At 52.7% G+C, this 24,740-nt stretch overlaps 1 protein-coding gene across 3 annotated transcripts in view; it reads right to left on the reverse strand.

Annotated features, from left to right (window-relative positions):
- The window catches only part of LOC130329911 (thialysine N-epsilon-acetyltransferase-like), a 51,301-nt gene that overhangs the window by 11,278 nt on the left and 15,283 nt on the right, over positions 1–24,740 (reverse strand). For 2 of the 3 annotated variants that reach the window (XM_056553536.1, XM_056553538.1), the window contains exons 2-3: positions 16,603–16,716; positions 16,470–16,521 (exon numbers count right to left, since the gene is read on the reverse strand). In XM_056553536.1, the coding sequence (XP_056409511.1) occupies positions 16,470–16,521; positions 16,603–16,716 (166 nt within the window). Of the gene's footprint in view, positions 1–16,469; positions 16,522–16,602; positions 16,717–16,932; positions 17,044–24,740 lie in introns of those variants that run through there. The other variant, XM_056553537.1, reaches the window with a different exon arrangement.

Below are 24,740 nucleotides of genomic sequence, written 5' to 3' on the forward strand. Positions count from 1 at the left end.
CTGCACACACACCCCGCTATGCTGCACACACACCCCGCTATACTGCACACACACCCCACTATACTGCACACACACCCCACTATACTGCACCCCCCCCCCCCACTATACTGCACACACCCCCCACTATACTGCACCCCCCCCCCCACTATACTGCACACACCCCCCACTATACTGCACACACACCCCCCGCTATACTGCACACACACCCCGCTATACTGCACACACACCCCACTATACTGCACACACAACCCGCTATACTGCACACACACCCCGCTATGCTGCACACACACCCCGTTATGCTGCACACACACCCCGCTATGCTGCACACACACCCCGCTAGGCTGCACACACACCCCGCTATGCTGCACACACACCCCACTATACTGCACACACACCCCACTATACTGCACACACTCCACTATACTGCACACACACCCCACTATACTGCACACACACCCCACTATACTGCACACACCCCCCACTATACTGCACACACATCCCACTATACTGCACACACATCCCACTATACTGCACACACACTCCACTATACTGCACACACACTCCACTATACTGCACACACACCCCACTATACTGCGCACACACCCCACTATACTGCACACCCCCCCACTATACTGCACACACACTCCACTATGCTGCACACACACACCACTATACTGCACACACACTCCACTATACTGCACACACACCCCACTATACTGCACACACACTCCACTATACTGCACACACACTCCACTATACTGCACACACACCCCCACTATACTGCACACCCACCCCACTATACTGCACCCCCCCCCCCCACTATACTGCACACACACCCCCACTATACTGCACACACACCCCACTATACTGCACACACACTCCACTATGCTGCACACACACCCCACTATACTGCACACACACCCCACTATACTGCACACACACCCCACTATACTGCACACACCCCACTATACTGCACACACACCCCACTATACTGCACACACTCCACTATAATGCACACACACCCCACTATACTGCACACACACCCCACTATACTGCACACACACTCCACTATGCTGCACACACACTCCACTATGCTGCACCCACCGCCCCCCCCCAATATGCTGCACACACACACACACACACACCACTTTACTGCACACACACCCCACTATGCTGCACACACACCCCACTATACTGCACACCCCCCCACTATACTGCACACACACCCCACTATACTGCACACACACCCCACTATACTGCACACACACCCCACTATACTGCACACACACCCCACTATACTGCACACACACCCCACTATACTGCACACACACTCCACTATACTGCACACACACCCCACTATAGTGCACACACATCCCACTATACTGCACCCCCCCCCCACTATACTGCACACACCCCACTATACTGCACACACACCCCACTATACTGCACACACACCCCACTATACTGCACACACCCCACTATGCTGCACACACACCCCACTATGCTGCACACACACCCCACTATACTGCACACACACTCCACTATACTGCACACACACCCCACTATAGTGCACACACATCCCACTATACTGCACACACACTCCACTATACTGCACACACACTCCACTATACTGCACACACACCCCACTATACTGCACACACACTCCACTATACTGCACACACACTCCACTATATTGCACACACACCCCACTATACTGCACACCCACCCCACTATACTGCACACCCACCCCACTATACTGCACACCCACCCCACTATACTGCACACACACACCCACTATACTGCACACCCCCCCCCCCCACTATACTGCACACACACCCCACTATACTGCACACACACCCCACTATACTGCACACACACCCACTATACTGCACACACACCCCACTATACTGCACACACTCCACTATAATGCACACACACCCCACTATACTGCACACACACCCCACTATACTGCACACACACTCCACTATGCTGCACACACACTCCACTATGCTGCACCCACCGCCCCCCCCCCCAATATGCTGCACACACACACACACACACACCACTTTACTGCACACACCCCACTATGCTGCACACACACTCCACTATACTGCGCACACCCCCCACTATGCTGCACACACACCCCACTATACTGCACACACACCCCACTATACTGCACACCCCCCCCCCCACTATACTGCACACACACCCCACTATACTGCACACACACCCCACTATACTGCACACACACCCCACTATACTGCACACACACCCCACTATACTGCACACACACCCCACTATGCTGCACACACACCCCACTATACTGCACACACACCCCACTATACTGCACACACCCCCCACTATACTGCACACACCCCCCACTATACTGCACACACACCCCACTATACTGCACACACACCCCACTATACTGCACACACCCCCCACTATACTGCACACACCCCCCACTATACTGCACACACACCCCACTATACTGCACACACACCCCACTATACTGCACACACACCCCACTATGCTGCACACACACCCCACTATACTGCACACACACCCCACTATACTGCACACACCCCCCACTATGCTGCACACCCCCCCCGCTATACTGCACACACACCCCGCTATACTGCACACACCCCCCCCCCGCTATACTGCACCCCCCCCCGCTATACTGCACACCCCCCCCCCCGCTATACTGCACACCCCCCCCCCCCCGCTATACTGCACACCCCCCGCTATACTGCACCCCCCCCCGCTATGCTGCACCCCCCCCCCCGCTATGCTGCACCCCCCCCCCGTTATGCTGCACACACACCCCGCTATGCTGCACACACACCCCGCTATGCTGCACACACACCCCACTATACTGCACACACACCCCGCTATGCTGCACACACACCCCACTATACTGCACACACACCCCACTATACTGCACACACACCCCACTATACTGCACCCCCCCCCCCACTATACTGCACACACCCCCCACTATACTGCACACACCCCCCACTATACTGCACACACCCCCCACTATACTGCACACACCCCCCCCGCTATACTGCACACACACCCCGCTATACTGCACACACACCCCACTATACTGCACACACACCCCACTATACTGCACACACACCCCACTATACTGCACACACACCCCACTATACTGCACACACAACCCGCTATGCTGCACACACACCCCGCTATACTGCACACACACTCCACTATACTGCACACACACCCCGTTATGCTGCACACACACCCCACTATACTGCACACACACCCCACTATACTGCACACACACCCCACTATACTGCACACACACCCCACTATACTGCACACACACCCCACTATACTGCACACACAACCCGCTATGCTGCACACACACCCCACTATACTGCACACACACCCCGTTATGCTGCACACACACCCCGCTATGCTGCACACACACCCCGCTAGGCTGCACACACACCCCGCTATGCTGCACACACACCCCGCTATGCTGCACACACACTTCGCTATATTGCACACACACCGCTATACTGCACACACCGCTATACTGCACACACCGCTATACTGCACACACACCGCTATACTGCACACACACACCGCTATACTGCACACACACCCCACTATACTGCACACACACCCCACTATACTGCACACACACCCCACTATACTGCACACACACCCCACTATACTGCACACACACTCCACTATACTGCACACACACCCCACTATACTGCACACACACCCCACTATACTGCACACACACCCCACTATACTGCACACACACTCCACTATACTGCACACACACACCGCTATACTGCACACACACACCGCTATACTGCACACACACACCGCTATACTGCACACACACCCCACTATACTGCACACACACCCCACTATACTGCACACACACCCCACTATACTGCGCACACACCCCACTATACTGCACACACACCCCACTATACTGCACACACCCCACTATACTGCACACACACCCCACTATACTGCACACACACACCCCACTATACTGCACACACACCCCGCTATACTGCACACACCCCCCACTATACTGCACACACACCACCACTATACTGCACACACACACCACTATACTGCACACACACCCACTATACTGCACACACACCCCACTATACTGCACACACACTCCACTATACTGCACACACACACCGCTATACTGCACACACACACCGCTATACTGCACACACACACCGCTATACTGCACACACACTCCACTATACTGCACACACACCCCACTATACTGCACACACACCCCACTATACTGCACACACCCCCCACTATACTGCACACACCCCCCACTATACTGCACACACACACCGCTATACTGCGCACACACACCGCTATACTGCGCACACACTCCACTATACTGCACACACACTCCACTATACTGCACACACACCCCACTATACTGCACACACACTCCACTATACTGCACACACACCCCACTATACTGCACACACACCCCATTATACTGCACACACACTCCACTATACTGCACACACACCCCACTATACTGCACACACACTCCACTATACTGCACACACACTCCACTATACTGCACACACACCCCACTATACTGCACACACACTCCACTATACTGCACACACACTCCACTATACTGCACACACACCCCACTATACTGCACACACACTCCACTATACTGCACACACACCCCGCTATACTGCACACCCCCCCCCGCTATACTGCACCCCCCCCCGCTATACTGCACACCCCCCCCCGCTATACTGCACACACCCCCCCCCCCCGCTATACTGCACACCCCCCGCTATACTGCACCCCCCCCCCCCGCTATGCTGCACACCCCCCCGCTATGCTGCACACCCCCCCCGCTATGCTGCACCCCCCCCGCTATGCTGCACACACACCCCGCTATGCTGCACACACACCCCGCTATGCTGCACACACACCCCACTATACTGCACACACACCCCACTATACTGCACACACACCCCACTATACTGCACCCCCCCCCCCCACTATACTGCACACACCCCCCACTATACTGCACCCCCCCCCCCACTATACTGCACACACCCCCCACTATACTGCACACACACACCCCGCTATACTGCACACACACCCCGCTATACTGCACACACACCCCACTATACTGCACACACACCCCACTATACTGCACACACACCCCACTATACTGCACACACACCCCACTATACTGCACACACAACCCGCTATACTGCACACACACCCCGCTATGCTGCACACACACCCCGTTATGCTGCACACACACCCCGCTATGCTGCACACACACCCCGCTAGGCTGCACACACACCCCGCTATGCTGCACACACACCCCGCTATGCTGCACACACACTTCGCTATATTGCACACACACCGCTATACTGCACACACCGCTATACTGCACACACCGCTATACTGCACACACCGCTATACTGCACACACACCGCTATACTGCACACACACACCGCTATACTGCACACACACACCGCTATACTGCACACACACCCCACTATACTGCACACACACCCCACTATACTGCACACACACTCCACTATACTGCACACACACCCCACTATACTGCACACACACCCCACTATACTGCACACACACCCCACTATACTGCACACACACTCCACTATACTGCACACACACTCCACTATACTGCACACACACACCGCTATACTGCACACACACACCGCTATACTGCACACACACACCGCTATACTGCACACACACCCCACTATACTGCACACACACCCCACTATACTGCACACACACCCCACTATACTGCGCACACACCCCACTATACTGCACACACACCCCACTATACTGCACACACACACCACTATACTGCACACACACCCCACTATACTGCACACACACCCCACTATACTGCACACACACTCCGCTATACTGCACACACACACCGCTATACTGCACACACACACCGCTATACTGCACACACACACCGCTATACTGCACACACACTCCACTATACTGCACACACACCCCACTATACTGCACACACACCCCACTATACTGCACACACCCCCCACTATACTGCACACACCCCCCACTATACTGCACACACACTCCACTATACTGCACACACACACCGCTATACTGCGCACACAACCCGCTATACTGCGCACACACCCCGCTATACTGCGCACACCCCCGCTATACTGCGCACCCCCCCCCCGCTATACTGCGCACACCCCCGCTATACTGCGCACCCCCCCGCTATACTGCGCACCCCCCCCGCTATACTGCGCACCCCCCCGCTATACTGCGCACCCCCCCGCTATACTGCGCACCCCCCCGCTATACTGCGCACCCCCCCGCTATACTGCGCACCCCCCCCTATACTGCGCACCCCCCCCACTATACTGCGCACCCCCCCCACTATACTGCGCACCCCCCCAATATACTGCGCACCCCCCCACTATACTGCGCACACCCCCCACTATACTGCGCACACCCCCCACTATACTGCGCACACCCCCCACTATACTGCGCACACCCCCCACTATACTGCGCACACCCCCCACTATACTGCGCACACCCCCCACTATACTGCGCACACCCCCCACTATACTGCACACACCCCCACTATACTGCACACACACCCCACTATACTGCACACACACCCCACTATACTGCACACACACCCCACTATACTGCGCACCCCCCCCCTACTATACTGCACACACACCCCACTATACTGCACACACCCCACTATACTGCACACACCCCCCACTATACTGCACACACCCCCCACTATACTGTACACACACCCCACTATACTGCACACACCCCCCACTATACTGCACACACACCCCACTATACTGCACACACCCCTCACTATACTGCACACACACCCCACTATACTGCACACACACCCCACTATACTGCACACACCCCCCACTATACTGCACACACACCCCACTATACTGCACACACACCCCACTATGCTGCACACACACCCCACTATACTGCACACACACCCCACTATACTGCACACACCCCCCACTATGCTGCACCCCCCCCCCGCTATACTGCACACACACCCCGCTATACTGCACACACCCCCCGCTATACTGCATCCCCCCCCCCGCTATACTGCACACCCCCCCCCCCGCTATACTGCACACACCCCCCCCCGCTATACTGCACCCCCCCCCCCGCTATGCTGCACACCCCCCCCCGCTATGCTGCACACCCCCCCCGTTATGCTGCACACACACCCCGCTATGCTGCACACACACCCCGCTATGCTGCACACACACCCCACTATACTGCACACACACCCCACTATACTGCACACACACCCCACTATACTGCACACCCCCCCCCACTATACTGCACACACCCCCCACTATACTGCACCCCCCCCCCCCACTATACTGCACACACCCCCCACTATACTGCACACACACCCCGCTATACTGCACACACACCCCGCTATACTGCACACACACCCCACTATACTGCACACACACCCCACTATACTGCACACACACCCCACTATACTGCACACACACCCCACTATACTGCACACACACCCCACTATACTGCACACACACTCCACTATAATGCACACACACCCCACTATACTGCACACACACCCCACTATACTGCACACACCCCACTATACTGCACACACACCCCACTATACTGCACACACCCCACTATACTGCACACACCCCCCACTATACTGCACACCCCCCCCCCACTATACTGCACACACCCCCCCACTATACTGCACACCCCCCCCCCGCTATACTGCACCCCCCCCCCGCTATACTGCACACACACCCCGCTATACTGCACACACACCCCACTATACTGCACACACACCCCACTATACTGCACACACACCCCACTATACTGCACACACAACCCACTATACTGCACACACACCCCGCTATACTGCACACACACCCCACTATACTGCACACACACCCCACTATACTGCACACACCCCACTATACTGCACACACACCCCACTATACTGCACACACACCCCACTATACTGCGCACACACCCCACTATACTGTACACACACCCCACTATACTGCACACACCCCCCACTATACTGCACACACACACACCACTATACTGCACACACAACCCACTATACTGCACACACACCCCGCTATACTGCACACACACCCCACTATACTGCACACACACCCCACTATACTGCACACACCCCCACTATACTGCACACACCCCCCACTATACTGCACACACACCCCACTATACTGTACACACACCCCACTATACTGCACACACACCCCACTATACTGCACACACCCCCCACTATACTGCACACACACCCCACTATACTGCACACACACCCCACTATGCTGCACACACACCCCTCTATACTGCACACACACCCCACTATACTGCACACACCCCCCACTATGCTGCACACCCCCCCCGCTATACTGCACACACACCCCGCTATACTGCACACACCCCCCGCTATACTGCATCCCCCCCCCGCTATACTGCACACCCCCCCCCCCCCCGCTATACTGCACACACCCCCCCCCCCCCGCTATACTGCACCCCCCCCGCTATACTGCACCCCCCCCCCCCCCGCTATGCTGCACCCCCCCCCCCGCTATGCTGCACCCCCCCCCCCGCTATGCTGCACCCCCCCGTTATGCTGCACACACACCCCGCTATGCTGCACACACACCCCGCTATGCTGCACACACACCCCACTATACTGCACACACACCCCACTATACTGCACACACACCCCACTATACTGCACACCCCCCCCCCACTATACTGCACACACCCCCCACTATACTGCACACCCCCCCCCCACTATACTGCACACACCCCCCACTATACTGCACACCCCCCCCCCCGCTATACTGCACACACACCCCGCTATACTGCACACACACCCCACTATACTGCACACACACTCCACTATACTGCACACACACCCCACTATACTGCACACACACCCCACTATACTGCACACACAACCCGCTATACTGCACACACACCCCGCTATGCTGCACACACACCCCGCTATGCTGCACACACACCCCGTTATGCTGCACACACACCCCGCTATGCTGCACACACACTCCACTATGCTGCACACACACCCCGCTATGCTGCACACACACCCCGCTATGCTGCACACACACTTCGCTATATTGCACACACACCGCTATACTGCACACACCGCTATACTGCACACACACCGCTATACTGCACACACACACCGCTATACTGCACACACACACCGCTATACTGCACACACACTCCACTATACTGCACACACACCCCACTATACTGCACACACACTCCACTATACTGCACACACACACCGCTATACTGCACACACACACCGCTATACTGCACACACACACCGCTATACTGCGCACACAACCCGCTATACTGCGCACACACCCCGCTATACTGCGCACACCCCCGCTATACTGCGCACCCCCCCCGCTATACTGCGCACACCCCCGCTATACTGCGCACCCCCCCGCTATACTGCGCACCCCCCCCGCTATACTGCGCACCCCCCCGCTATACTGCGCACCCCCCCGCTATACTGCGCACCCCCCCGCTATACTGCGCACCCCCCCACTATACTGCGCACCCCCCCCACTATACTGCGCACCCCCCCCACTATACTGCGCACCCCCCCACTATACTGCGCACACCCCCAATATACTGCGCACCCCCCCACTATACTGCGCACACCCCCCACTATACTGCGCACACCCCCCACTATACTGCGCACACCCCCCACTATACTGCGCACACCCCCCACTATACTGCGCACACCCCCCACTATACTGCACACACCCCCCACTATACTGCACACACACCCCACTATACTGCACACACCCCACTATACTGCACACACACTCCACTATAATGCACACACACCCCACTATACTGCGCACCCCCCCTACTATACTGCACACACTCCACTATAATGCACACACTCCACTATAATGCACACACACCCCACTATACTGCGCACACACCCCACTATACTGCGCACCCCCCCCTACTATACTGCACACACTCCACTATAATGCACACACTCCACTATAATGCACACACACCCCACTATACTGCGCACACACCCCACTATACTGCACACACACCCCACTATACTGCACACACACTTCACTATACTGCGCACACACCCCACTATACTGCACACACACCCCACTATACTGCACACACACCACACTATACTGCACACACACCCCACTATACTGCGCACCCCCCCCACTATACTGCACACACCCCACTATACTGCACACACACCCCACTATAATGCACACACCCCACTATACTGCACACACACCCCACTATACTGCGCACCCCCCCACTATACTGCACACACACCCCACTATACTGCACACACACACCACTATACTGCACACACACCCCACTATACTGCACACACACACCCCACTATACTGCACACACACCCCACTATACTGCACACACACCCCACTATAATGCGCACACACCCCACTATACTGCGCACACACCCCACTATACTGCACACACACCCCACTATACTGCGCACCCCCCCCCACTATACTGCACACACACCCCACTATACTGCACACACACCCCACTATACTGCACACACACCCCACTATACTGCACACACACACCCCACTATACTGCACACACACCCCACTATACCGCGCACACACACCCACTATACTGCACACACACACCACTATACTGCACACACACCCCACTATACTGCACACACACACCCCACTATACTGCACACACACCCCACTATACTGCACACACACACCACTATACTGCACACACACCCCACTATACTGCACACACACCCCACTATACTGCACACACACACCCCACTATACTGCACACACACCCCACTATACCGCGCACACACACCCCACTATACTGCACACACACACCACTATACTGCACACACACCCCACTATACTGCACACACACACCCACTATACTGCACACACACCCCACTATACTGCACACACACACCCCACTATACTGCACACACACACCCCACTATACTGCACACACACCCCACTATACTGCACACACACCCCACTATACTGCACACACACTCCACTATAATGCACACACACTCCACTATACTGCGCACCCCCCCCCACTATACTGCACACACACCACTATAATGCACACACACCCCACTATACTGCGCACCCCCCCCTACTATACTGCACACACTCCACTATAATGCACACACTCCACTATAATGCACACACACCCCACTATACTGCGCACACACCCCACTATACTGCGCACCCCCCCCTACTATACTGCACACACTCCACTATAATGCACACACTCCACTATAATGCACACACACCCCACTATACTGCGCACACACCCCACTATACTGCACACACACTTCACTATACTGCACACACACCCCACTATACTGCGCACACACCCCACTATACTGCGCACACACCCCACTATACTGCGCACACGCACCCCACTATACTGCACACACACCCCACTATACTGCACACGCACACCACTATACTGCACCCCCCCCCACTATACTGCGCACACCCCCCACTATACTGCACACACACCCCACTATACTGCACACACACCCCACTATACTGCACACACACCCCACTATACTGCACACACACTCCACTATAATGCACACACACCCCACTATACTGCACACACACTCCACTATACTGCGCACCCCCCCCCCACTATACTGCACACACACTCCACTATAATGCACACACACCCCACTATACTGCACACACACCCCACTATACTGCGCACACCCCCCACTATACTGCGCACACACCCCACTATACTGCACACACACACCCCACTATACTGCACACACACCCCACTATACTGCACACACACCCCACTATACTGCACACACACTCCACTATAATGCACACACACCCCACTATACTGCACACACACTCCACTATACTGCGCACCCCCCCCCCACTATACTGCACACACACCACTATAATGCACACACACCCCACTATACTGCGCACCCCCCCCCCACTATACTGCACACACTCCACTATAATGCACACACACCCCACTATACTGCGCACCCCCCTACTATACTGCACACACTCCACTATAATGCACACTCTCCACTATAATGCACACACTCCACTATAATGCGCACACACACCCCACTATACTGCGCACACACCCCACTATACTGCGCACCCCCCCCTACTATACTGCACACACACCCCACTATACTGCACACGCACACCACTATACTGCACCCCCCCCCACTATACTGCGCACACCCCCCACTATACTGCACACACACCCCACTATACTGCGCACACCCCCCACTATACTGCGCACCCCCCCCACTATACTGCGCACACACCCCACTATACTGCGCACACACCCCACTATACTGCGCACACACCCCACTATACTGCACACACACACCCCACTATACTGCACACAACTGCCACACACACCCCACTATACTGGACACACACTCCACTATAATGCACACACACTCCACTATACTGCGCACCCCCCCCCACTATACTGCACACACACCACTATAATGCACACACACCCCACTATACTGCGCACCCCCCCCCCCACTATACTGCACACACTCCACTATAATGCACACACACCCCACTATACTGCGCACCCCCCCCCCCTACTATACTGCACACACTCCACTATAATGCACACACTCCACTATAATGCACACACACCCCACTATACTGCGCACACACCCCACTATACTGCGCACCCCCCCCCTACTATACTGCACACACTCCACTATAATGCACACACTCCACTATAATGCACACACACCCCACTATACTGCGCACACACCCCACTATACTGCACACACACTTCACTATACTGCACACACACCCCACTATACTGCGCACACACCCCACTATACTGCGCACACACCCCACTATACTGCGCACACGCACCCCACTATACTGCACACACACCCCACTATACTGCACACGCACACCCCACTATACTGCACCACCCCCTCCACTATACTGCGCACCCCCCCCACTATACTGCGCACACCCCCCACTATACTGCGCACACACCCCCCACTATACTGCGCACACACCCCACTATACTGCGCACACACCCCACTATACTGCGCACACACCCCCACTATACTGCACACACACCCCACTATACTGCGCACCCCCCCCCACTATACTGCGCACACACCCCACTATACTGCACACACACCCCACTATACTGCACACACCCCACTATACTGCACACACACCCCACTATACTGCACACACACCCCACTATACTGCACAAACACCCCACTATACTGCGCACCCCCCCCCACTATACTGCACACACACCCCACTATACTGCACAAACACCCCACTATACTGCGCACCCCCCCCCCCACTATACTGCACAAACACCCCACTATACTGCACACCCCCCCCCCACTATACTGCACAAACACCCCACTATACTGCACACACACCCCACTATACTGCACACACACCCCACTATACTGCACACACACCCCACTATACTGCACACACACCCCACTATACTGCACACACACCCCACTATACTGCACACACACTCCACTATACTGCACACACACACCACTATACTGCACACACACACCACTATACTGCACACACACCCCACTATACTGCACACACACTCCACTATACTGCACACACACCCCACTATACTGCACACACACTCCACTATACTGCACACACACACCACTATACTGCACACACACACCACTATACTGCACACACACCCCACTATACTGCACACACACCCCACTATACTGCGCACACACCCCACTATACTTCGCACACACCCCACCATACTTCGCACACACCCCACTATACTGCACAAACACCCCACTATACTGCACACACACCCCACTATACTGCACACACACCCCACTATACTGCACAAACACCCCACTATACTGCACACACACCCCACTATACTGCACACACCCCCCACTATACTGCACACACTCCACTATACTGCACACACACACCCCACTATACTGCACACACACCCCACTATACTGCACACACACCCCACTATACTGCACACACACCCCACTATACTGCACACACACCCCACTATACTGCACACACACCACTATACTGCACACACACCCCACTATACTGCACAAACACCCCACTATACTGCACACACACCCCACTATACTGCACACACACCCCACTATACTGCACACACCCCACTATACTGCACACACACCCCACTATACTGCACACACACCCCATTATACTGCACACACCCCACTATACTGCACACACACCCCACTATACTGCACACACACCCCACTATACTGCACACACACCACACTATACTGCACACACCCCACTATACTGCACACACACCCCACTATACTGCACCCCCCACACTATACTGCACCCCCCACCATACTGCACACACACCCCATTGTACTGCACACACACCCCACTATACTGCACACACACCCCACTATACTGCACACACACCCCACTATACTGCACACACACCCCACTATACTGCACACACCCCACTATACTGCACACACACCACACTATACTGCACACACCCCCCCACTATACTGCGCACACCCCCCACTATACTGCGCACACACCACTATACTGCACACACACACCACTATACTGCACACACTCCACTATACTGCACACACACTCCACTATACTGCACACACACTCCACTATACTGCACACACACTCCACTATACTGCACACACCCCCCACTATACTGCACACACTCCACTATACTGCACACACACCCCACTATACTGCACACACTCCACTATACTGCACACCCCCCCACTATACTGCACACACACCCCACTATACTGCACACACACCCCACTATACTGCACACACTCCACTATACTGCACACACACCCCACTATACTGCACACACACCCCACTATACTGCACACACACCCCACTATACTGCACACACACCCCACTATACTGCACACACACACCACTATACTGCACACACACCCCACTATACTGCACACACACCCCACTATACTGCACACACACCCCACTATACTGCACACACACCCCACTATACTGCACACACACCCCACTATACTGCACACACTCCACTATACTGCACACACACCCCACTATACTGCACACACCCCCACTATACTGCACACACACCCCACTATACTGCACACACACCCCACTATACTGCACACACACCCCACTATACTGCACACACACCTCCCACTATACTGCACACACCCCACTATACTGCACACGCACACCACTATACTGCGCACACACCCCACTATACTGCACACACACTCCACTATACTGCACACACACCCCACTATACTGCACACACACTCCACTATACTGCACACACACTCCACTATACTGCACACACACTCCACTATACTGCACACACACTCCACTATACTGCACACACACCCCACTATACTGCACACACACCCCACTATACTGCACAAACACCCCACTATACTGCACACACACACCCCACTATACTGCACACACACACCCCACTATACTGCACACACACTCCACTATACTGCACACACACCCCACTATACTGCACACACACCCCACTATACTGCACACACACACCCCACTATACTGCACACACACCCCACTATACTGCACACACACCCCACTATACTGCGCACACACTCCACTATACTGCACACACACCCCACTATACTGCACACACACCCCACTATACTGCACACACACCCCACTATACTGCACACACACTCCACTATACTGCACACACACCCCACTATACTGCACACACACCCCACTATACTGCACACACACCCCACTATACTGCACACACACCCCACTATACTGCACACACACACCCCACTATGCTGCACACACACCCCATTATACTGCACACACACCCCACTATACTGCACACACACCCCACTATACTGCACACACCCCCCCCCCACTATACTGCACACACCCCCCCCCACTATACTGCACACACACCCCACTATACTGCACACACACCCCACTATACTGCACACACCCCCCCCACTATACTGCACACACCCCCCCCCCCACTATACTGCACACACACCACACTATACTGCACACACTCCACTATACTGCATACACCCACTATACTGCACACACACCCCACTATACTGCACACACACCCCACTATACTGCACACACACACCCCACTATACTGCGCACACGCACCCCACTGTACTGCGCACACGCACCCCACTATACTGCACACACACCCCACTATACTGCACACACCCCCCACTATACTGCGCTCTGCCCCCCCGGTACCTTCCTCCGTCAGCTGGATGAAGTGTGTGATCTTCTCATACTCCGCCAGTTCCTACAGATGGGTAATAATCCTGTTATATCACAATTGTATTATTATAACCTTATTACATTACTGGAGGAGGAGTCATCATACCCGGATCATCTTCATGATGTGAGGGGAGTCTCCAGGTTCAGCAGGACGAATGGTGCAGTCCATGATGGGGGGAGTAGTACAGTCGTATATTGTCTCTACAGGATGGTGTGTATGCTACAATGAGTCAATGTCGTTAGTATGAATTATCTCTGACAGGGGCGGACATATCACTTGTTCAGCCGGTTCGGCTGCACAGGGGCCCAGCGTGTTAGGGGGCCCCCTAGTAACCCAGGTCACAGCCTGAGCCTCACAGTCTGGCCCCCTGCCAGTACTTCATACTATATGCTGCAGCAACAGGTCCCGGACCTGCCGCTGACAGCAGTAATTTACCTTTAAACCGGCCGGGCGAGACGGACAGGCAGGGGCTGATGGGAACAGACGTGCAGGGGCTGATGGGAACAGACGTGCAGGGGCTGATGGGAACAGACGTGCAGGGGCTGATGGGAACAGACGTGGAGGGGCTGATGGGAACAGACGTGGAGGGGCTGATGGGAACAGACGTGCAGGGGCTGATGGGAACAGACGTGCAGGGGCTGATGGGAACAGACGTGCAGGGGCTGATGGGAACAGACGTGCAGGGGCTGAAGGGAACAGACGTGCAGGGGCTGATGGGAACAGACGTGCAGGGGCTGATGGGAACAGACGTGCAGGGGCTGATGGGAACAGACGTGCAGGGGCTGAAGGGAACAGACGTGCAGGGGCTGATGGGGACAGACGTGCAGGGGCTGATGGGAACAGACGTGCAGGGGCTGATGGGAACAGACGTGCAGGGGCTGAAGGGAACAGACGTGCAGGGGCTGATGGGAACAGACGTGCAGGGGCTGATGGGAACAGACGTGCAGGGGCTGATGGGAACAGACGTGCAGGGGCTGAAGGGAACAGACGTGCAGGGGCTGATGGGAACAGACGTGCAGGGGCTGATGGGGACAGACGTGCAGGGGCTGATGGGGACAGACGTGCAGGGGCTGATGGGGACAGACGTGCAGGGGCTGATGGGAACAGACGTGCAGGGGCTGATGGGAACAGACGTGCAGGGGCTGATGGGGACAGACGTGCAGGGGCTGATGGGGACAGACGTGCAGGGGCTGATGGGGACAGACGTGCAGGGGCTGATGGGGACAGACGTGCAGGGGCTGATGGGGACAGACGTGCAGGGGCTGATGGGGACAGACGTGCAGGGGCTGATGGGAACAGACGTGCAGGGGCTGATGGGAACAGACGTGCCCCGCGCAGGCACGCACGTCTGTTCCAATCCCCTGACGTCACGTGTCATGGCCTCTGACCCCGGCAGAAGCGACAGGAGCAGCAAACCCTCCCGCCTCACAGCCGCATCACTGAACAGATAAGGTGAGGAGAGCGACGGTCGGGTGCAGGGGGGGGATTGTAATGATGATGAAGAGGACAGGAGGGGTGTTGAAGAGGTTGGTGGTGTAATGATAAGAAAGATTGGGGGTCTGGGAGAGCGTAGTGTTGATAAGGAGGACCAGAAGGGGGGTCAGGGGTGTTGTAATTAGGGGGTTTAATGTTGATGAGAAGGACTGGGGGGGGGGGGGGTGTCAGCTGTGTAATAATGATGAGGTGCTTAAGGTATATGGGGTGATGAGGAGACTGAGGATGGAGTGCATGGGGTGTATGGGGTGATGAGGAGACTGAGGATGGAGTGCATGGGGTGATGAGGAGACTGAGGATGGAGTGCGTGGGGTGTATGGGGTGATGAGGAGACTGAGGATGAAGTGCATGGGGTGTATGGGGTGATGAGGAGACTGAGGATGGAGTGCATGGGGTGTATGGGGTGATGAGGAGACTGAGGATGGAGTGCATGGGGTGTATGGGGTGATGAGGAGACTGAGGATGAAGTGCATGGGGTATATGGGGTGATGAGGAGACTGAGGATGGAGTGCATGGGGTGTATGGGGTGATGAGGAGACTGAGGATGGAGTGCATGGGGTGTATGGGGTGATGAGGAGACTGAGGATGGAGTGCATGGGGTGTATGGGGTGTATGGGGTGATGAGGAGACTGAGGATGGAGTGCATGGGGTGTATGGGGTGATGAGGAGACTGAGGATGGAGTGCATAGGGTGTATGGGGTGTATGGGGTGATGAGGAGACTGAGGATGGAGTGCATAGGGTGTATGGGGTGTATGGGGTGATGAGGAGACTGAGGATGGAGTGCATAGGGTGTATGGGGTGTATGGGGTGATGAGGAGACTGAGGATGGAGTGCATGGGGTGTATGGGGTGATGAGGAGACTGAGGATGGAGTGCATGGGGTGTATGGGGTGATGAGGAGACTGAGGATGGAGTGCATGGGGTGTATGGGGTGATGAGGAGACTGAGGATGGAGTGCATGGGGTGTATGGGGTGATGAGGAGACTGAGGATGGAGTGCATGGGGTGTATGGGGTGTATGGGGTGATGAGGAGACTGAGGATGGAGTGCATAGGGTGTATGGGGTGTATGGGGTGATGAGGAGACTGAGGATGGAGTGCATAGGGTGTATGGGGTGTATGGGGTGATGAGGAGACTGAGGATGGAGTGCATGGGGTGTATGGGGTGTATGGGGTGATGAGGAGACTGAGGATGGAGTGTATGGGGTGATGAGAAGACTGAGGATGGAGTGCGTGGGGTGGTGTATAGTGGTTGGCAGTATTATATTCAGGGGGTACAGTGGTTGGCAGTATTCAGGGGTACAGTGATTGGCAGTATTATATTCAGGGGTACAGTGGTTGGCAGTATTCAGGGGGTACAGTGGTTGGCAGTATTATATTCAGGGGGTACAGTATTTGGCAGTGTTATATTCAGGGGTACAGTGGTTGGCAGTATTCAGGGTACAGTGGTTGGCAGTATTATATTCAGGGGTACAGTGATTGGCAGTATTATATTCAGGGGTACAGTGGTTGGCAGTATTCAGGGGGTACAGTGGTTGGCAGTATTATATTCAGAGGGTTCAGTATTTGGCAGTATTATATTCAGGGGGTACAGTATTTGGCAGTATTATATTCAGGGGTACAGTGGTTGGCAGTATTATATTCAGGGGGTACAGTATTTGGCAGTATTATATTCAGGGGTACAGTGGTTGGCAGTATTCAGGGGGTACAGTGGTTGGCAGTATTATATTCAGGGGTACAGTGGTTGGCAGTATTCAGGGGTACAGTGATTGGCAGTATTATATTCAGGGGTACAGTGGTTGGCAGTATTCAGGGGGTACAGTGGTTGGCAGTATTATATTCAGGGGGTACAGTATTTGGCAGTGTTATATTCAGGGGTACAGTGGTTGGCAGTATTCAGGGTACAGTGGTTGGCAGTATTATATTCAGGGGTACAGTGATTGGCAGTATTATATTCAGGGGTACAGTGGTTGGCAGTATTCAGGGGGTACAGTGGTTGGCAGTATTATATTCAGAGGGTTCAGTATTTGGCAGTATTATATTCAGGGGGTACAGTATTTGGCAGTATTATATTCAGGGGTACAGTGGTTGGCAGTATTATATTCAGGGGGTACAGTATTTGGCAGTATTATATTCAGGGGTACAGTGGTTGGCAGTATTCAGGGGGTACAGTGGTTGGCAGTATTATATTCAGGGGTACAGTGGTTGGCAGTATTATATTCAGGGTACAGTGGTTGGCAGTATTCAGGGTACAGTGGTTGGCAGTATTATATTCAGGGGTACAGTAATTGGCAGTATTATATTCAGGGGTACAGTGGTTGGCAGTATTATATTCAGGGTACAGTGGTTGGCAGTATTATATTCAGGGTACAGTGGTTGGCAGTATTATATTCAGGGGTACAGTGGTTGGCAGTATTCAGGGGGTACAGTGGTTGGCAGTATTATATTCAGGGGTACAGTGGTTGGCAGTATTATATTCAGGGGTACAGTATTTGGCAGTATTCAGGGTACAGTGGTTGGCAGTATTATATTCAGGGGTACAGTGATTGGCAGTATTATATTCAGGGGGTACAGTATTTGGCAGTATTATATTCAGGGGTACAGTGGTTGGCAGTATTCAGGGGGTACAGTGGTTGGCAGTATTATATTCAGGGGGTACAGTGGTTGGCAGTATTATATTCAGGGGTACAGTGGTTGGCAGTATTATATTCAGGGGTACAGTGGTTGGCAGTATTATATTCCGGGGTACAGTGGTTGGCAGTATTATATTCAGAGGGTACAGTATTTGGCAGTATTATATTCAGGGGGTACAGTATTTGGCAGTATTATATTCAGGGGTACAGTGGTTGGCAGTATTCAGGGGGTACAGTGGTTGGCAGTATTATATTCAGGGGTACAGTGGTTGGCAGTATTATATTCAGGGTACAATGGTTGGCAGTATTCAGGGTACAGTGGTTGGCAGTATTATATTCAGGGGTACAGTGATTGGCAGTATTATATTCAGGGGTACAGTGGTTGGCAGTATTATATTCAGGGTACAGTGGTTGGCAGTATTATATTAAGGGGTACAGTGGTTGGCAGTATTCAGGGGGTACAGTGGTTGGCAGTATTATATTCAGGGGTACAGTGGTTGGCAGTATTATATTCAGGGGGTACAGTATTTGGCAGTATTATATTCAGGGGTACAGTGGTTGGCAGTATTCAGGGGATACAGTGGTCGGCAGTATTATATTCAGGGGTACAGTGGTTGGCAGTATTATATTCAGGGGTACAGTATTTGGCAGTATTATATTAATAGAGTACAGTGGTTGGCAGTATTATATTCAGGGGTACAGTATTTGGCAGTATTATATTAATAGAGTACAGTATTTGGCAGTATTATATTCAGGGAGTACAGTGGTTGGCAGTATTATATTCAGGGGTACAGTGGTTGGCAGTATTATATTCAGAGGGTACAGTGGTTGGCAGTATTATATTCAGGGGTACAGTATTTGGCAGTATTATATTAATAGAGTACAGTATTTGGCAGTATTATATTCAGGGAGTACAGTGGTTGGCAGTATTATATTCAGGGGTACAGTGGTTGGCAGTATTATATTCAGGGGTACAGTGGTTGGCAGTATTATATTCAGGGGTACAGTATTTGGCAGTATTCAGGGTACAGTGGTTGGCAGTATTATATTCAGGGGTACAGTGATTGGCAGTATTATATTCAGGGGGTACAGTATTTGGCAGTATTATATTCAGGGGTACAGTGGTTGGCAGTATTCAGGGGGTACAGTGGTTGGCAGTATTATATTCAGGGGGTACAGTGGTTGGCAGTATTATATTCAGGGGTACAGTGGTTGGCAGTATTATATTCAGGGTACAGTGGTTGGCAGTATTCAGGGTACAGTGGTTGGCAGTATTATATTCAGGGGTACAGTGATTGGCAGTATTATATTCAGGGGTACAGTGGTTGGCAGTATTATATTCTGGGGTACAGTGGTTGGCAGTATTATATTCAGAGGGTACAGTATTTGGCAGTATTATATTCAGGGGGTACAGTATTTGGCAGTATTATATTCAGGGGTACAGTGGTTGGCAGTATTCAGGGGGTACAGTGGTTGGCAGTATTATATTCAGGGGTACAGTGGTTGGCAGTATTATATTCAGGGTACAATGGTTGGCAGTATTCAGGGTACAGTGGTTGGCAGTATTATATTCAGGGGTACAGTGATTGGCAGTATTCAGGGGGTACAGTGGTTGGCAGTATTATATTCAGGGTACAGTGGTTGGCAGTATTATATTCGGGGGTACAGTGGTTGGCAGTATTATATTCAGGGGTACAGTGGTTGGCAGTATTATATTCAGGGTACAGTGGTTGGCAGTATTATATTAAGGGGTACAGTGGTTGGCAGTATTCAGGGGGTACAGTGGTTGGCAGTATTATATTCAGGGGTACAGTGGTTGGCAGTATTATATTCAGGGGGTACAGTATTTGGCAGTATTATATTCAGGGGTACAGTGGTTGGCAGTATTCAGGGGATACAGTGGTCGGCAGTATTATATTCAGGGGTACAGTGGTTGGCAGTATTATATTCAGGGGTACAGTATTTGGCAGTATTATATTAATAGAGTACAGTGGTTGGCAGTATTATATTCAGGGGTACAGTATTTGGCAGTATTATATTAATAGAGTACAGTATTTGGCAGTATTATATTCAGGGAGTACAGTGGTTGGCAGTATTATATTCAGGGGTACAGTGGTTGGCAGTATTATATTCAGAGGGTACAGTGGTTGGCAGTATTATATTCAGAGGGTACAGTGGTTGGCAGTATTATATTCAGGGAGTACAGTGGTTGGCAGTATTATATTCAGGGGTACAGTATTTGGCAGTATTATATTCAGGGGTACAGTATTTGGCAGTATTATATTAATAGAGTACAGTGGTTGGCAGTATTATATTCAGGGGGTACTGTGGTTGGCAGTATTCAGGGGGTACAGTGGTTGGCAGTATTATATTCAGGGGTACAGTGGTTGGCAGTATTATATTCAGGGGTACAGTGGTTGGCAGTATTCAGGGTACAGTGGTTGGCAGTATTATATTCAGGGGTACAGTGGTTGGCAGTATTCAGGGGTACAGTGGTTGGCAGTATTATATTCAGGGGTACAGTGGTTGGCAGTATTATATTCAGGGGGTACAGTATTTGGCAGTATTATATTCAGGGGTACAGTGGTTGGCAGTATTCAGGGGGTACAGTGGTTGGCAGTATTATATTAAGGGGTACAGTGGTTGGCAGTATTATATTCGGGGGTACAGTGGTTGGCAGTATTATATTCGGGGGTACAGTGGTTGGCAGTATTATATTAAGGGGTACAGTGGTTGGCAGTATTATATTCGGGGGTACAGTGGTTGGCAGTATTATATTCGGGGGTACAGTGGTTGGCAGTATTATATTCAGAGGGTACAGTGTGTGGCAGTATTATATTCAGGGGTACAGTGGTTGGCAGTATTCAGGGGGTACAGTGGTTGGCAGTATTATATTCAGGGGTACAGTGGTTGGCAGTATTATATTCAGGGGGTACTGTGGTTGGCAGTATTATATTCAGGGGGTACAGTATTTGGCAGTATTATATTCAGGGTACAGTGGTTGGCAGTATTATATTCAGGGGTACAGTGGTTGGCAGTATTATATTCAGGGGGTACAGTATTTGGCAGTATTATATTCAGGGTACAGTGGTTGGCAGTATTATATTCAGGGTACAGTGGTTGGCAGTATTATATTCAGGGGTACAGTGGTTGGCAGTATTATATTCAGGGGGTACTGTGGTTGGCAGTATTATATTCAGGGGGTACAGTATTTGGCAGTATTATATTCAGGGTACAGTGGTTGGCAGTATTCAGGGTACAGTGGTTGGCAGTATTATATTCAGGGGTACAGTGATTGGCAGTATTATATTCAGGGGTACAGGGGTTGGCAGTATTATATTCAGGGATACAGTGGTTGGCAGTATTCAGGGGGTACAGTGGTTGGCAGTATTATATTCAGGGGTACAGTGGTTGGCAGTATTATATTCAGGGTACAGTGGTTGGCAGTATTCAGGGTACAGTGGTTGGCAGTATTATATTCAGGGGTACAGTGGTTGGCAGTATTCAGGGGGTACAGTGGTTCGCAGTATTATATTCAGGGGGTACAGTGGTTGGCAGTATTATATTCAGGGGTACAGTGGTTGGCAGTATTATATTCAGGGGGTACAGTGTTTGGCAGTATTATATTCAGGGGTACAGTGGTTGGCAGTATTCAGGGGATACAGTGGTTGGCAGTATTATATTCAGGGGTACAGTGGTTGGCAGTATTATATTCAGGGGTACAGTATTTGGCAGTATTATATTACTAGAGTACAGTATTTGGCAGTATTATATTCAGGGAGTACTGTGGTTGGCAGTATTATATTCAGGGAGTACAGTGGTTGGCAGTATTATATTCAGGGGTACAGTATTTTGCAGTACTATATTCGGGGGTACAGGGGTTGGCAGTATTATATTCAGGGGTACAGTATTTGGCAGTATTATATTAATAGAGTACAGTGGTTGGCAGTATTATATTCAGGAGTACAGTGGTTGGCAGTATTATATTCAGGGGGTACTGTGGTTGGCAGTATTATATTCAGGGGGTACTGTGGTTGGCAGTATTATATTCAGGGTACAGTGGTTGGCAGTATTATATTCAGGGGGTACTGTGGTTGGCAGTATTATATTCAGGGGGT

The sequence above is a fragment of the Hyla sarda genome, unplaced genomic scaffold, assembly GCF_029499605.1.
Source record: "Hyla sarda isolate aHylSar1 unplaced genomic scaffold, aHylSar1.hap1 scaffold_326, whole genome shotgun sequence".
Lineage (NCBI taxonomy): Eukaryota > Metazoa > Chordata > Amphibia > Anura > Hylidae > Hyla > Hyla sarda.